This window comes from Aspergillus brunneoviolaceus, assembly GCF_003184695.1.
Source record: "Aspergillus brunneoviolaceus CBS 621.78 unplaced genomic scaffold BO95scaffold_68, whole genome shotgun sequence".
Taxonomy (NCBI): Eukaryota; Fungi; Ascomycota; class Eurotiomycetes; order Eurotiales; family Aspergillaceae; genus Aspergillus; species Aspergillus brunneoviolaceus.
In genome coordinates, this window is record NW_020290798.1 from 100,994 (window position 1) to 118,000 (window position 17,007).

The 17,007-nt window shown below is 31.7% G+C and overlaps 3 protein-coding genes across 3 annotated transcripts; 1 reads left to right on the forward strand and 2 right to left on the reverse strand.

Annotated features, from left to right (window-relative positions):
• Nucleotides 1–2,416: 2,416 nt before the first annotated feature.
• On the forward strand, nucleotides 2,417–4,360 carry BO95DRAFT_241797 (adaptor protein STE50). Its single transcript, XM_025581355.1, has 3 exons — nucleotides 2,417–2,897; nucleotides 2,970–3,131; nucleotides 3,188–4,360. Exons 1-3 carry the CDS (start codon nucleotides 2,630–2,632, stop codon nucleotides 4,228–4,230), a joined length of 1,473 nt encoding a protein of 490 aa, XP_025438730.1. The 5' UTR covers nucleotides 2,417–2,629; the 3' UTR covers nucleotides 4,231–4,360.
• A 653-nt stretch (nucleotides 4,361–5,013) lies between these two features.
• On the reverse strand, nucleotides 5,014–6,486 carry BO95DRAFT_467131 (uncharacterized protein; the record flags this gene model as incomplete). Its single annotated transcript, XM_025589266.1, has 3 exons — nucleotides 5,014–5,173; nucleotides 5,251–6,296; nucleotides 6,379–6,486. 3 exons carry the CDS (start codon nucleotides 6,484–6,486, stop codon nucleotides 5,014–5,016), a joined length of 1,314 nt encoding a protein of 437 aa, XP_025438731.1.
• A 7,292-nt stretch (nucleotides 6,487–13,778) lies between these two features.
• BO95DRAFT_371472 (uncharacterized protein) lies at nucleotides 13,779–13,961 on the reverse strand (the record flags this gene model as incomplete). Its single annotated transcript, XM_025582960.1, has 1 exon — nucleotides 13,779–13,961. A coding segment is annotated over one exon (183 nt), but the record flags the coding sequence as incomplete, so codon positions are not given.
• Nucleotides 13,962–17,007: the final 3,046 nt, after the last annotated feature.

Here is a 17,007-nt window from a genome sequence, read left to right on the forward strand (position 1 = left end):
GCACCAAGACCACGATGCAATCATTGCGCCGGAGATACTAAGTACACCCTCGAACTCGACCTTACGTACTACAGTCGCCGGCTTGCAGGAGAGGGCTGGCTCCACTATACCTAGGAAAACCTTACCTATCGATAACACTGGTTCGTGGTCGTGGTATTCCATGCTGAAAGCCGCCAGACGATTTGATCGGGGCTGCGAGGCAGCGTGCCGCGATGGCTGGGGGGGGGGGGGGGGGGGGGGGGAGGGGGGCAGGCCACCACATGTTCGTGTAATGTCGGTTTAGACGCTTGTGCGACCTCCATCCGAAGCTCCCCTTGCTCGGTTTGCTAAAAGGTGGTGGGTAAAGGCTGATCCTTGGTGGCGAGGTGTATGTACTGGACTATGTGTATACAGTGCCGTGCAGATATCCACAGGAGATTGATGCAAGATGTTCCGGTCGGGGGAAATGGGTTTTTTTCCGACGACGACGGTGGAGGGAGGGATTGCTCGGGATGGAGACCGTTGAATGGAGTTTTTTTTCGGAAGCAGTACTGACTGAGTACTTTCAACGACGGAGGATGAGTAGATCAAAGTGGAGAGTTGATAGGTTGGGTCTTTTCCACCCCTGTCGGTGGTGCGAAAGTGTACTATGGAGCCCAGTCGGGGTGCTTTAGTGCAGTGACCGTTGATGTTGACGTTGACCCATCCAGCCTGCCTAGTAGATCCGGAATTGAGATCCTGTGCGAAGGGGAAAAAAAAGACAAAATTTGATCACCTTGCATAAAGGCTACGGGTGGCTACTGTACTTCAGTACAATGTTTCTGCCTGGACTTGGTCTTTTGTGACTAGTTCACTGGAGTCATAGGTGCAGCAGCATGGCGACGACCCCGAATGTAGCCGGGCATTTGTAGACGATTACAGATACAATCACATTCATTTTTACCAGAATCTTGTCTGAGAGGATGATAATCAATACGAGCAGCGCAGACCTCAACTACGGCCCAGATCGTACCTTCTAGAAGGAGTTTATTTCCCTCGGCCCCTCCATCAAAGACATTGGCTCCAACTCGACTCCGAGGTCCTCAGACTCCGGACCCAGAAAAGGGGGGGGGGGGGGGAGGGATGGAGGCACAGATTATTTATTTATTAATATCGTTCCGGTTGATATAGGGCTGGCAAAGACATGCCAGCCCGACAAAACAACACCATTGGCCAACATGGCCAGAATCTGTAGGAGCCAATAATTCAGTCAGTTAATGAGGGCGCGCGTTAATAACTTAAAAAGAGTGAGAGAAGACAAGACAAAAATAAGTCAGAAGAAAAGCCATGGCACGATGACGGCGGCGGAGAGCAGAAAGGCCCCAGTTCCCCAAAAACGTCAAGGCTCCGGCACTATTGGATTTTTGACAGGGCAGCAGCACAATATCGTGGGAGGAGCTTTGGGCTCTTTTCCCTCGGTTAGTCCGAACTTGGAATCGAAATAGTTCCCTCGCTAGTCTCCCCCATAATCCAGGGGAGAAGAGACATTTGTGGGCTTGGCGCCGATACTAATTCTATATCGGAATCGGAATATTGGGGGTTGATATGGGATAGTTGAGCTTGGATGTGGTGGTGGTAGTGGTCGTGGTGGATGGACACGGGAAAGGGGGGAAGTTTTCATGGAACCCATAGTATGGATCGTCTTGATGGAGATGATAGAGGATAGACTAAGGACTAATAAGTGGTCTTTCCCAGGGGAGGATAACGGTGATATTGCCCCAGTGGGAATATCCTCAGTGCTTCGATTGCATGTTGTGTGCGATGATGGATCAGATGGAGGATAGATAGAGATCACTTATAAGTGTTCCCTCCCAAGTCAATGTGGTCCAGACCGCGGAAGATCACGTGCGGCGATCCACGCATCGAAGCGCCTCTTTTTCCCTTTCGGCGGTTCGTTCGCTACTCCGCGCCCAACCAGCTGCCTCGCTGCTTGCTGCTGCTGCTGCTGCTGCTCCTCCTCCTCCTCTCACTTTCAACTGACCGGCTTCTTCCTCCTTCTCTTCTTCTTCTGCTTCCTTTTTATTATTTCTTCAATACAATAGAGAGATTCCTCTTCCCCCTCTCTACCATCCTCATTTTCTTCCACCTTCATTACCTCCACCGTGGCCGTCATCACATTTCCGATCTCCTCCCTCATCCTTCCCTGTTCCCCCCCAGCTTCCCCGCTCTGGCTGCATGCCTGTGATTATTAGCCTTGTTGGCCTCAGGAACTCCACTCCACTCCTCGCAATCACGGCCATCATCCACCACTCGCCGGATTCCTCTTTCGCCTTGAAGATTTGAATTCGACTGTCGTCAAAGGCTGTCTCCTGTCTATCCCCCACATCTCATCCCAGCCATCTCCAACCACCCCCGCCGTATCTGACACGAGCCGCTTTCCGACCCGGAACCTCGAATCCTGAAACTCATCACCGGCGCTATTGAGAGTTCCTCCATTGTTCGCCCAGAATCCATCCAAGACAGTCTGATACCTTCCGATCGTGCTCCCTCCATCCTAAATTCGCCCGTGCTACACCTGGCGCCGTCTCATTCACCCCCCCAAACCGGTCCGACGTCCGTCCCCCCCCTCTTCGTGTTGGGCGTCGTTGCCGGTCATTGATCCTCATCCACCATGTCTCTCCACACCTCCTACCACGCCGACTCCGACGCAGACGACGAGTACGAACGCAGTGTCATCACATCCCCTCACCTAGCCACTGACTCGGAAGCCTCCCCCTCCGAGTCCGAGTTTCCCTCCGCCGAACATACCCCGACCACCCTGGCCAATTTCGACGATAACCCTCGCTCGCCTAAGACAATCATTACAGAATGGACGGCCGAAGAGTGCGCACATTTCGTTGCCGCTTTGGGTCTGCGTCAGTACTGCGCGGCTTTTCTAGGTGTGTCTCTTCGATGATATTTTCTCGGCGCGGCCAAGGTTCTTCATCCGTGCTGACTCTTGGGTTCTACAGAGAACGAAATCGTTGGCGAAGCGCTTATCGCACTCAAACATGACGAATTGAAAGAGATGGGTATCGCTAGTGTGGGGCACCGCTTGACCATCCTCAAGAGTGTGTACGAGACCAAGGTCAAGCAAGACATTCCGCTGGACGCCGATCATTACATTCCACTCTGTACGTGTATCCCTCGACTGGCTACTGGAATAGTCCGCTGACGTTCGATTGCATAGCTGCCGACCAAAGTATGAACGAAGGTGCCACTCAAGACGATGTCGCTCGTTTGATTCAGTCCATCCGATTGCGAGACGAACGCATAGTCACCGTGGAGGCAGAGTTGCGGCGCATGGCAGACGACTATCGTCGGTTGCGAGAGGAACTCCTACCCGTCTTCAAGATGGCCAAGGATCGATCGCAACCGCTGCCACCCCCATCGGCGGTCCCCGCGCCTGGCACAGAAACATATCACGAGCCCCCGAATCTGACTTCGCCCTCTGGAATCACGCTCCTGGATCGCTCGGGGTCGATTCTCTCGAGAACATTCTCCAAGAGAGGACACACCGGCGGGACTACCCCCAAAACCAGCTCACCCACTTATATCCCACCTTCCATCCACGAAGGACGCATGTATGGGGACGGCGGTGGGTTGGATCCGTCCACGGCAAACTCGTCCCACATGGCGATGATGAACGGAAAGGCCCAGTTATCGCCAGGAATCCCGTCGCCAACCTCCCCAGGCAACCTTCACACGCAGACTTTGGCCTCACGGGCCTACTCACAGCCTAGTTCGGCCAGCATCAACCACGCCTCTCACAACCACCACGACGACACGCCTCCGACCCAATCCCGCTCCGACCGATTAAATCCTACCCCAACGCAAGCCACGCGCCCTGACATCCCGACACGGTCAGACTCTCGAGCGACTGGGGACCCCCCGAGTGTGGAAATCTTCAAGTCTTTCCGAGTATCGTTGGACGACCCCTGCCATAAAGTCCTCCCCGCCGCTTTGAAGAAGTACAACATCAACGCGGACTGGAAGCAATACGCACTGTATATTGTCTATGGTGACCAGGAACGATGTCTCGGGCTAGAGGAGAGACCGTTGATCTTGTTCAAGCAACTTCAGAACGAAGGACGGAAGCCGATGTTCATGCTGCGGAAACAAGTCCATCCACCGGAGAACAACATGTATCCCACCGGTAGCGGCTCAGCGCCGAATAGTGCTGGTTTCGAAGGGCGACAAGCTCAAATCAATCTACCTGGCGGAGTTTTGTGAGCCTTTCTCGATGATGAAAGTGTTCTGCTTTACTTTCTTTCTTGAGATACCCCAGGCACCTCTGGTGCCCCACTACCTTTCCACCCCCCTTTCATCCTTCTCCACCCCGCCTAGTTAGCTTCCACATACCTTGACATTCCTCCTTCTCACGAGTCCTTATCTCTTTGGCGTGCATACGTGTCTCACAATATGGCGTTGGGCTTGGCTTCAGGGTAACGCGGAACCGGAAAAGCAAAGCACATTGACACAGCGTGGTGATTTCAGGGTCCATACCTATTCTCATTCTTGTTCATATACTTTACATCTATATTTACCCTAATCCGTGTCTCAATCTGAGTATGTCCAAGCCTACTAGCAACATATAAAAATGTTACAGCTTGCTCGTAACCCGTGCTGCTAGAGTCTTGTCTGGACTCTACACCGAGTAAGTACTGAGTGTCGTTTCTGCTTTTACTCCCGAAGCCGAGGCTCTCCCACGCATATACTGCAACCCACCCAACACCGGTAGAGCATCATGAACGCCTCCCCGCGGGAAGCCTACTACCCGCACCCAAAACCAGATCAAGGGACAAGATCTTATGGTGATTCATATCCAGCACCAGCTGTTGCATCCCTCGCCCGTCGTGCCGTTCTCTCATCGTAAGGAAGAAAAGTGACAAGATGGTGCCCCACGCACGCATCAATGGCCTTTTGCGCGCGCTCGTGGTCGCCGAGGAATTCTCCACGCCAAGTTTCTGCCTCGGCCGCAGACAATGGCGGATGTCCAATGTGTTCCATTACAGATCACACTAGCTCTGGCGGTAAGCGCCGATCCAGCTGGGCTGCCTCTCTCGCGGCCGAGGCCCACCAGTCATGCTGTTGCGGAGGCACATTCCGTGTTGAGCAAATGCGGTAGTGAGGGTCAACGAGACGAAGCTTGACCAGGGTCAAATTCCCCGGCCGACTGGGGTCCACCAGGCCAAAGGGCTCTTGCTTGGTGCGATAAGTAGAAAAGGACTGCCCGGGCTCCGGTGATCGAACCAGGCTTGGCGGGTGCGCTTGAGTCTGGCCAGTATGTGCACTTCCTTGGGGACGTCCCAATGCTCCGGAGGGAGTATGGTATCCAGTAGATTGTCCGGCTCGTGGGGCAGGGGATCCGCCTGCTTCCATTTCGGTGGCTCGGGCCCCTGCACGTACTCTCGGACCGCGGTACAAAGCTCGTGCCACTCCTTGTACGTCTGGCATTGCATTTGCCAGCGGGGATACGATGCCAACCGATTGAATAATGGGTGCTCGTCGTGATGGTTATGGATGCGGCATCCATATGTCAGGATGCGTGGCGGATGACGGCCATGGGTGTTGCCGTAAAATAGGACTTTGTTCCAAGAAGGAATGGAACGCGCGATCAGGTGCTCAAGGTGCTTGTACAGCTGACGGTAGTCAGCGGGATGCAGGTTATTGACGTAGGAAGTGATTCGGATGTCTATGGGGTTCGTGGGCGCTGTGGCCGTATCCTTGAACCGTACTTCATAGGGAAGCCATTGAAAGCGGTTCGACCAGCAGCTCTCCTTCCCACCGAGCCCGGGCCTGCGATGTAAATCCTCATAAGGAGTTATCGGACGTCGGAGGCCATCTAGGGGATGAGGAGGTGGGGGAGCCGGCATGTCCCCGAGAGAACCCCCCTCCGAGCTCAACAGATCGCCCAAGGCCACCTGCCCGCCGTGAACGAGAACCCTGGAGTGGCCATAGACGAGCGGATACAGGCACGAATCCACTAGGGGGCAATCTGGATGTCCCAGCTGTGAGCGCAATCGGGCTACCTCGGCTTGGAACCCTTCTTTTAGCTCGTCTTTCCAAGAAAATTGGTTGGACGCTATTGACACATCGGATTGACACACGACCGAGGAGCTGTCAAAAGTCAACAGACGTCCTGTTCTCCGCCACTCCCCGGCCTTATCGCGCAGTTCGGCCAGGCACCAATCCCATGCGGCAGCACTGATGAGGAAGCCCTCAGGTCCTTCCGTGGCGTCCCGGTGCCAATTGCGTGAGTCGGGGTTCGTCAAAGTCCAATATAGCCCGATCCCACTCTGGCTGCTCCGTAATTCGTTGCATGAGTCGCAGCATGGCCATCTCGCATTTGGTTAGTCGAAGGGAGTGGCGATAGTCCACGAGCCCATGGGCGAAGCGGGCCTCTGGCGGGAGCTGGTAGTCCAAGGGGATGGAGCCAAATCCAGGCACCTGGAGCGGACCTTCACCTGTATTGGCAAGCGTGGTCATTTTGGTCGATGGTCTCTGGCTCAAGGAATGAGCTCGTGGCGGTGGGTTTAAATAGTATATAAGTGAACTGTTTTGCTGTAATTCCTATTTGCTTATCCAATTAAGATACCGCCGCTTTTATAAGAGCAGTATATAAATAATTTGTATATATTCTAGAATACTTACGGACTGCTTATAAAACATGTATTAGAAAATTTTAGTTGCTTTTAGATTATTCTGGTTTACTTAATCAGTAATTTTAAGCAGCTTCTATTTACTTACTATAGTAATTTATATAACTAGAACAGGCTCTTTAAACAATATACGATTAATATTTATCGAAATCTAAGATACTAATATAAACCTATAAAATTTAAAAATATTATTAAAATAAAAGCTGTTAATTTCTTTTAGTTTTTCCGATTTAAAATATTTTTAATACCGATTATCTTTTTATTATAAATAGATAGATTAATAATAAAAGAATAGTAATATATAATCTAAAATATTTTTCTTTTATTTCGGATATAAATAGATTCTATTTTATTTAAGTTTATTAATTATTAATCTATTTTCTTATATATTTTTTATTATATTTTTTTATATTTTATTCTTTATTTAATCTTTCGATCTTATTTATATTTATTAATAATAACCGTTTATACCTCTGCTTCTAGAACTAATTAAGATAAGAAAAAAAAAGATTTATTATAAATTTTATTAAAAGTAAAGCTATAATACGGATATTTATTAAGTTAAAAATATCTAAAAATTAGAAGATAGAACTTCTAAAGAAATAAAAAATAATTATAAAATAAAAATATATTATTATAAAAAATAAATTATTAATTTTGAATTTTAGAACATCGAGTCTTCTTATATTCTTATAAATTTTTAAAAAAAGAAAAAAGCTTATCCGAGAACTATAAGATTAGAATTAAATATTAAATACTAAGTTTAAAAGAGCTTAAAGAATTTATCTACTGGTATATTAATTTAATTAAAAATAAACTTAATTTTAACAGATATCTGACTATAAACTCGATCTTAGTCTAGGCTTAAAAATTTATTCCGGGATTTTATCTTAAGACTAAAAAAAAGATTTTTTATTATAATAGATAGAATCTATACAGTATAAATATACTTTATACTAGAAAAAAATATAAAAAAGTTATATAACTAACTTTTAAAAGTAGATTAAGTATAATTTAGTTGCAGAAAAATATATTAAAAATATAAAAAAATCTAAATATAATTTTAAGCTAAAAAGTTTTAAGCATACTATAATTGCTTTCTAAACTATTAATAATCTATTTTTTATAACTAGAAGATACCGTGTTTAGTTTTATTTTATAATTTTATAGAATCTGTGTATAGGATTTAGAGTATTCTTTTTAATTCTAATATTTAAAAATAAAACCGGTAGGAGTCTTTATTATAAGATAAATCTAAGTATAGTATTATTAAATTAGCTGCTGATAATAATAGAATATTAAACTTATTTTATTCCGCGATATAGAGGCCCCTTAAAAAATCAGATAATATTTAGATTAATAATTTATTAAGAATAATAAAGACTCTAAGAATATTATATAAATAATACGCACGAGCATTCTTATAAAAATATAAATATAAATTAATATTAATAAATTTAATACTACTATTTGAAACTGTAATAAACTGATTTATTCTAGAATATTATATTTTTTAGATATAATTTTTATTAATAATAATTTTTTTGGATTCTTAAGTACAGTAGAAGTTTTTAAACAGAAGATTCTAAAGAAAAAAAATAAACTAATTTTTTAACAAAATAATAAGACTAAAAATTAATATATTATAAAAAATATTTTAACAACTAAAGTCAGCAAAAATCTATTTATAAAAAAAAATATTAAAAAGATTTAAGAAAATATCTTACTAATATTAGTTATTTTATTAGTATTATAATTTATACTATATATTATAAGTTAAAAAAAACTATTTAAGATAGATTATTATAATTTTTAATTATATTTTGTTTTTTAAGTCTAGCTAATATTTCTTATAGCTAAATATTCTTTAATATTTATAGCTTAGATTTTTATATATAAATTAAAATTTATTTACAGCAATAACTATTTTAGGAATTATTTTAATATTAATATTATTAATTTTTTAAAAAATAGATTTTTAGATTATATTTATATAGACTATTTTCAGGGTTTTAAATAATTTTATAAAAATAGGCTTATTTGTTGATTATTTATAAAAAAAAAACAAAAAATTAATAAAAATCTAAATTTTACTAAAATTAGTATAAAAATCGAAGATATACAGTCAGCGGGCGAAATTAAAAAACTATAATATAAATATAATATTTAAAAAAAAAGATCTATTCAAAAGTATTCTAGTAATATTAAAGTAATTAAGTTTGGAATTAATATAATTAAAAGATTTTAACTAGAGATTATAAACACTCTAATTATATTAAGCAGACAGCAGAGAAATAAGTATTATATAAGCTTATACTAAAATTAAATTATTTAATAATAGTAATCTTTTTTAATTAGAATTTTTTATTTAACGAAAAAGCTAGTATTATTTATAATATTTATATATATTATTTTTGTAAGCTTGATATAGTTTATTTTTTAGATAAAAAACTATAAAAAGAAAAATACCAGATATCTATTTATAATAAATCTATAAAATAATAAGCTGCTTTTTAATACTTAAATAAATTTTTTACTAATAAACTATAGTATAAAAAAATATAATTAAAATTTATATTTCTATAAGTATTATTTATAAAACTTTACTTTTAAATAAAACTTATTATTTTAATAAGTTAAGTATTTATTAGGAACTACTTGACGCAGTAGACATGCTGGTTAGGCAAGGCAAGCAAGATAGTTAAAAACAGTCTTCTATTAATTTTAAAACTAATTTTTAAGAAATCTTCTTTTTTAAAGAATCTCAGAACAATATATTATATAAAAAAAAAAGATAAGCAATATAATAATATAAATATCCGGATTAAAATCTTAATAAATCTATATTAATTTTAAAGCAGCTGCTATAATAATAAATATAGACTACTGTAGTAATAGATATTATATAATAATTATACTCCTCCGCCAAGCCGGGCTATCTAGTATAGTAGTATAACTATAAATAGCTTTATTATTTATTCTAATTAGATATTTCTGCTAATAATATTCTTTAAATAGTAGAATTTAGTATTATAATAATAAAAAAATTATCTGGTAGGCTGCATATTCTGTAAATAAAAGATTTTAAAATAATAAATAAAGTATATATTTTGTTAACAATCTAATCAGAATCCGATATAAAGTATATATATAAATAAAAAAAATTAATATATTTTTATTTATTTTTATATCTTAACTTTCTATTAAATTTTTTTTTTTATATTCTCTTTTCTTATTATTTTTGCTCTTATTTTTATTATTTATTTTATATTTTATCTGTTGATTTATTCTTTTAAAATTCTTATTTCTACTGTTTTTTAATATAATATTAATAACTACTTACTATTATTTAGCCGACATGCCTATTATATCTAAGATTTTTTTCTATCTGCATTATTTAAAAACTAGTATTAAAAATTTTAATATTATCAACGCAGAAAATTTTGTATCTAGCTGTATTTTTGATATTATAGTATTTATAGCATATAAACAGTATTCTAGTAGAAACCAAGTTTATTATTAAATATATTTTAATAGTTTTTTAGTAGATTTCTTAGGCTAATAAAAACTAGATTTTAATTAATATATTAAAAAATACTTTTAAATTCTTATAAATTCTAAACTAGAGCTAAAAGTTTTTTATCGACTATACTACCTCTAATCAGAATCTGAATTAAAATCTAATATTTTATATTTAGATTAATTATTTAATTCTAGCTTTAGTTATTAGTTTTAAAACAGCCGAGCTGGTCTACTGCCGTAAATATAAACTAACCGATATTAATAAATCTAAGATTATTATATATTTTTTTATTAATTTTTTGTTAATTTGTAGGCTAATTTACTAATCTAATTTAATTTTCTATTATTTTTTTTATTATGGGCTGTTATTTTATTGCGAATAATCCAACTATATTTCGCCTAATATTTAAAAATAATAGATTTTTTTTATAGACTAGAGCTAAGCAGATATTTTTTAAAAAGATTTACTGCGAGATATATACTATATATAATAACAAGATTTTTTTTTAGAATTTCTATATTTAGAAGATAAAATAATTTTAATTTTTTATTACTTATCTTTTATAAGAATAGTACTAATTAGCCGGATTAATCCGGTAGTTTTTTAATAAAAATCCGGCTTATTTACAGAAATTTTTTGTTTTAATTATATATTTTAGTATTAATCTTTGAATATATCTAATATAGTAATTCGATATAGATTTGATTGTTTTTTTTGTATTTAAAAATAAGATATTTTCTGTTGTTTTAATTTTTTTTTTATTTTTTATAGCTTCGAATAGCTTGCTGGATATTATTTATAGATTTTTCCGGGATTTATTTATTATATTTATTTAGCCAGTCTGTTTATTTAACTAAAAAATACTACTTATTATTAAAAATCTGCTTATTTTTAATATCTTCGATCTTAAACTCTTTTTTTTTTTTTAAATCTAAAAAATAGAGTTGGTTTTGTAAATCTATACTAGATTTCTATTATTTTAATAATAATATATAAAAGATATTATAGATTTAATTATAGCAGTTAGACAGAAAAATTTAATATATTTATTTTTTAATAGCTGCTAGAATCTTTAGGAATCTAATATATTAAGAAGCTAGCTTCTAATATAAAATCTTAATTTTTAAATTCTTAGTAAACAGCTTTACAAGATCTTTTTTCTTAAAAATTATTAGCTAATATTTTTTGTTATAATATTTCTTTATTGCTTTGTTAGCTTTTTGCTAATAATTTTATAGATTTTTTTATAATATAACTAGTTTATTAATTTGATTTTTAGCTGTAAAAATCTTTTTCTGAAAAGTACCGACCTTAGTATAAAAATAAAAGTTAAATAAATAGTCTAAGAAAGCCTCGAAAAAAGAATAACCAGTAGTTAAATTCGGAGTATTATTATAAATAAATTAAGTAGAAGATAGTAGAATAGACTAGTTCAGATAATTTTTATTAATAAAATATCAAAGATATTATTTAAAAGTCTGATTTATTCTTTTAGTTTGACTATTAGTCTAAAGTCGAAATACTATTAATAAATAAAATTTAATCTAAATATAATAAGCAACTCGGAACTAAAATTTGCTAATAAAAAAAAATTTTTATCTAAGATTATATTTTAAAATAATTTAAACTAGAGTTTAATCTTTCTATAAAAAAGTTCAGCAAGTTTTAGAGCAGTTATAATATATAAAATAAATAAAAATTAATATTATTTTATAAATCTATCTATAATAATAAGAATTAAATCTAAAATATTATTTTTTATTATAATAAAAAATAGATCTGTAATAAAATCTATAAATAGTTCGACGAAAAATTAGCTAAAAATCAGCAGTAATTTAAGCTTACTATATAGTTTATATCTAATAAATATAATATTTTAATATACAGAGCACTTTCTGATATAAATAACTATATTTTTATAGAGATTTATCTAATAAAATTTTCTTCTAAGAAGAGTTTTTATTTTTAATTATTTAAAATAGCCTGCTAGCTAATTATTATAATAAAGATTTAATAAATATTACCGAAGACTTTATTCTGTAGAAATATATAAGTAGTATTTGTATATAATAAGATTATTTTTATTAATTTTCTAATATTTAGACCTAGGATTATCTTTTAAAATAATAAGTTTTTAATAATATATTTTTATATCTCTGTTTTAGATTCTTTCGATTAAAGAATATAATTTCTTATTAATTTTAAAATAAAATAAATTTTTATTTTTATATACTCGAAACGCTGCCGATATACTAATATATTTATTATAAAACAAGCTTGCTCTAATAGTTTTAGAATATAATAAATTCTTATATTTATATACTCGGAATACTGCTAATATATTAATATATAAATTATAGAATATTTTTATTCTAACAGTCTAGTTAACTGCTTTTATATCGGTTTAATTATATTTAGATTTTAATAAACTTAATATATATTAGCGGGTATAAGATTTAGGACTTTTTTGTAAGAATATTTTATTATATTCTAGCTAGAACTTTTCCGAGACTAGCTGTAATCTTATAAAAGATTTATCAGCTATTTAATACTATATTAATTTTAAAATTTTTATATTAGACAGAATTTCTAAGTTTTTTTTTATTTTTAACAGCAGATCGATAGGATTATATCTATCGGACCGATATTAAATAATAAAATTATAATTATTAAAATATATATATTATTAAATCTAACAGCCGTTCAGCTTCGGCTGTTTTATAAAAATCTAAAGATTTTAATAATTTAAAAAAACTTTAACAGTATATAATAGCTTTTCAAGATATTAATACTAATACTTAAATAAATAAATAATAACGAAAAGCTCTTAGTCTAAAATTAAATAATAAGTTTTAATATTATTAAATTTTTTCGACCAGAATATAACAGAGTAGTATATTTTATAATTATCCGGCTGGAATAGTATTTCTGCTATATTCTATTAAGAAGTATTTATTTTTATTCGGATTTTTTATTAAAAGTTAAAGTATCTTAATAAAAACATAGTCTTAAAATTATAAAAAAGCTGTTAAAATATTATTATTTTTTTATTAGTTAATATTATTTTTTTAAACTTCTTTCCATTCTGGGTGCCTTTCAAAAGGAAGATTAGTAGTAATATAATTAGAAAATAATTCTTAATAAAATACTAATAAAAATTATAAAATTCTAAGAATACTTAGATCTTATAATATATAGTTAGTATCGGCTATATAAAAATATTAGATATTCGTCGGAAATCTATTAATATACTATATAAAGATATAATATATTCTAGAAATTTAATATAATCTTAATAAAAAGTATACTTTAATAGCTTAATATAAAAATCTGCTTTTTATAAGTATTCTAATACTTAATATAGATAAAGAGTATAAGAAGAGCGGTTTTTTTAAAAAAATAAGAATATTATCTAAATAAGCAACACAGAAAATGTCTAATATATTATAAAGAGCTAAATAGATATAGTTTTAAAATATAACCAAAGTATTAATTAATCTAAAAAATATAACTAAATATTCAAAATATTTATAACAGGTTTAAAAGACTGTTTTTTATTCGTTTTTCTATTTAATACAAATTTGGTAATATATATTCTAAATATTTAGCTTAAAGAAATATTTAGCTTCTATAATTCTATTTAGAATTTCTAAAATTAAGAATAAAAAATAGTAATTCTTAACTAAAATCTTATTAAGTTTTTTATAATCTATATATAATCGAAGGCCTCTATTCTTTTTTAATATAAAAAAAATAAAAATTTTTATAGGATTTTTAGAAGATTAAATTTATTCTAATTAAATATTTTTATTAATATAATAATAGAGAGATTGGAGCTTAACTTAAGATAAAAAATAAATAGATCTATATAATAGAATTTTATTATCTTTTAGATTAATAGTATAGTCCGAGGGTCTGTAAAAAGAAAATTATTAAAAACAACTAGAAAAAAATATATTTATAAAATCTTAAAGCTTAGAAGATAATATAATCTTATTAAATTTAATTTATAAATAATTTAAAAAGACTTTATCTTCTAGTAGCCAGATATTCTTTAAAAATTTAATAATAGTATAAATATAAGCAAGATTTCGGCAAGCTTTTATAAATTTATAAAAAAATAAGATTTTTAATATTTAGATTTTATACTACTACTGTTAATTTTATATAGATAAATAAATATATAGATCTTCTAAAATAGTTATTAAAAGTAAAATAAGACTTCTAGAAAGATCTGGATTATAATTAATAGCTATATAATATCTTATAAATAATTATATAATTTTTCTTAAATTAATAATAATAATAGAAATTTTTTATATACTATAGATATTTATAATAAAGTAATTAATTATAGTAATTAGTAGAGCTGTAAAACAGACTGTATTTAAATAAAATTACTAAATATATTAATAATTAATAAGATTAATCTCAGCGTACAAATCCAAGTCTATATAGATTTTAAGTATGTTTTTAAAGCAAATAAATATATTAAAGCAAGTAATAGTTTCTATTTTAAACCAGTTTATTAAAAATATAAAGGCTTTTTTAACTATTATTCTTTTTTTATTGGTTCTGGTTTAGTTTTATTTTTATTTCTATAAAAATATTAGTTAGCTAAATAATATTTACTATTATATTTATAACAGCAAAGAATTTTTTTTCTTTTATTTTTTCTATTTTGAGAGGATTTAGACGGAAAGAACTTATTATTAAACTATAAAAATCCAGATTTTCTAAAAGTCTTATTTAGATAGTATTCTCGGCTTTTTAAATCTTATTTTCTTTTTTAGTTTAATATATTCTAATAATAGATAATAATAGATACTATTTCCTTTCGGAAGTCCGGTAGTTTTAATATATATTTATAAATATATTAACTGAGTTCCGGTACCAGCTTTAAAAAAAAGATTAATATATATTTATTATTTTATTTAGATTCGAAATAATACTCTAAAATATCTAAATAAGAATAAAACTTTTTTAGATTCTAATTAGTTTACTGGTAGGTTTATTTAAACTGTTTTATAATATTAAACTATAAAGTAGCTGTATTTTAAATAAAAAAAAATTTATTAAATAAAATAATTCTATAATTTCTTAATATTTCAGTAGTCTTTCGGGGATTTTTTATTAATATATTGGTACTATCTCTGCCGATAAATAGAATTTAAATAGCTAATTACAGCTAGAATTTTTTAATTCTTTATTTAATACTTCCGAGGGGTTTTCTTAAAAATATATAATAGATTATAAATCTACTCTATTCTCTGTTATAAACTAAACTAAAGAAAGAAAATAGAAATTTTTTTAAGTTTAATTTCTTTTTTTTCTTATTTAGAAGATAAGATCGAGCTAGTATAGTATTATTATAATTCTATTAAAAATTTGATATCTCTATATTTTATTTATAATATTTAAATCTGTTTTTTTAATTATTTTAACTATTTTAATCGGTAAATAGTAGCTTGCACTTCTTAAATATCTGCTTGGATTAGATAATATAATTTAAAAACAGATAAAGTATCTTAAAATAATTCTAACAAAGATTTATTAAATAATATATTACTTTTTCTTAGATAACTAAAAGTAAAAAAAATTAGGAATTATTAGAAACTATTTAATACAGTAAATATACTGGTTAGACAAGGCAAGCAAGATAGTTAAAAATAGTCTTCTATTAATTTTAAGACTAATTCTTAAGAAATCTTCTTTTTTAAAGAATCTCAGAACAATATATTATATAAAAAAAAGAAGTAAGTAATATAATAATATAAACATCCGGATTAAAATCCCGACAAATCCGTATCGACCCCGAAGCAGCTGCCATAGTGGTAGATATGGGCTGCTGTAGCGGTAGGTATTGTATAACAGTATTGCTGGAAATACTATACTTATTATTAGAGTGGCTAACGGCCAGATTAGATCAGGTTAATTAGAATTTTTATATCTGACCGCCAGATTATAGCCAGATTAAGAAAATTTTTATATCTAACTATAATATAGCTAAAAAACAGGCGGTTAACTGTCTTAACTATTTTTAATATTAAGATTCTTCTGTTATATTTATTTAGATTCTAGTATAATTAAAATATATTTAGATTAAGCAGTTATTAATCTGACTATCTTAATTATTATTTAAAAATATACAGAAACAAGCTTTTTAAATTAGAAAATAATAATTAAAAAAAAATTAGTATCTTCTCTATCTTTATCTAAAAGAATTAATCAGAAAATCTTAATAATATTAATAAAATTTAGTTTTTTATAAAACTATTGTTTTTATAGTAAGAAATATATATAAATATATATAATTATAGCTCGGTTTAGACTATATATCTTAGTTATATTATATAATAACTAAAAAACTGTATATTTATTATTAGTTAGACTATTAAAAATAAATATACTGTTTTTATTTTATTATTCTTTTTTTTACTTTAGTTTAGATAGTTTATTATATTCTTATTTTCTATTTAAAAAAGCTGAATTATCTGTATTATAAATTAAATTTAAAAAAAAACCTGTTATTAAGTTACAGGCTGATAGATATAAATAACAGCAGATAAAATAATAAAATAGATAATAAACTAGTAATATTTTAATAATTTATTTTTTTATTTTTAACTAGCTATTTAATTAAATTATTTTTAGATTTATAAATAAGACATAGCTTAAAGAGCTATAAAAAGATTTAAAAATAAAAAGATTCTTAAATAGATTCAGGATTATATAATAAATAGTTAGAAGCAGCAGATTTAACAGATTAAATAAATTAAATAAATTAAATAAATTAAATAGATTAAATAGATTAAATAGATTAAA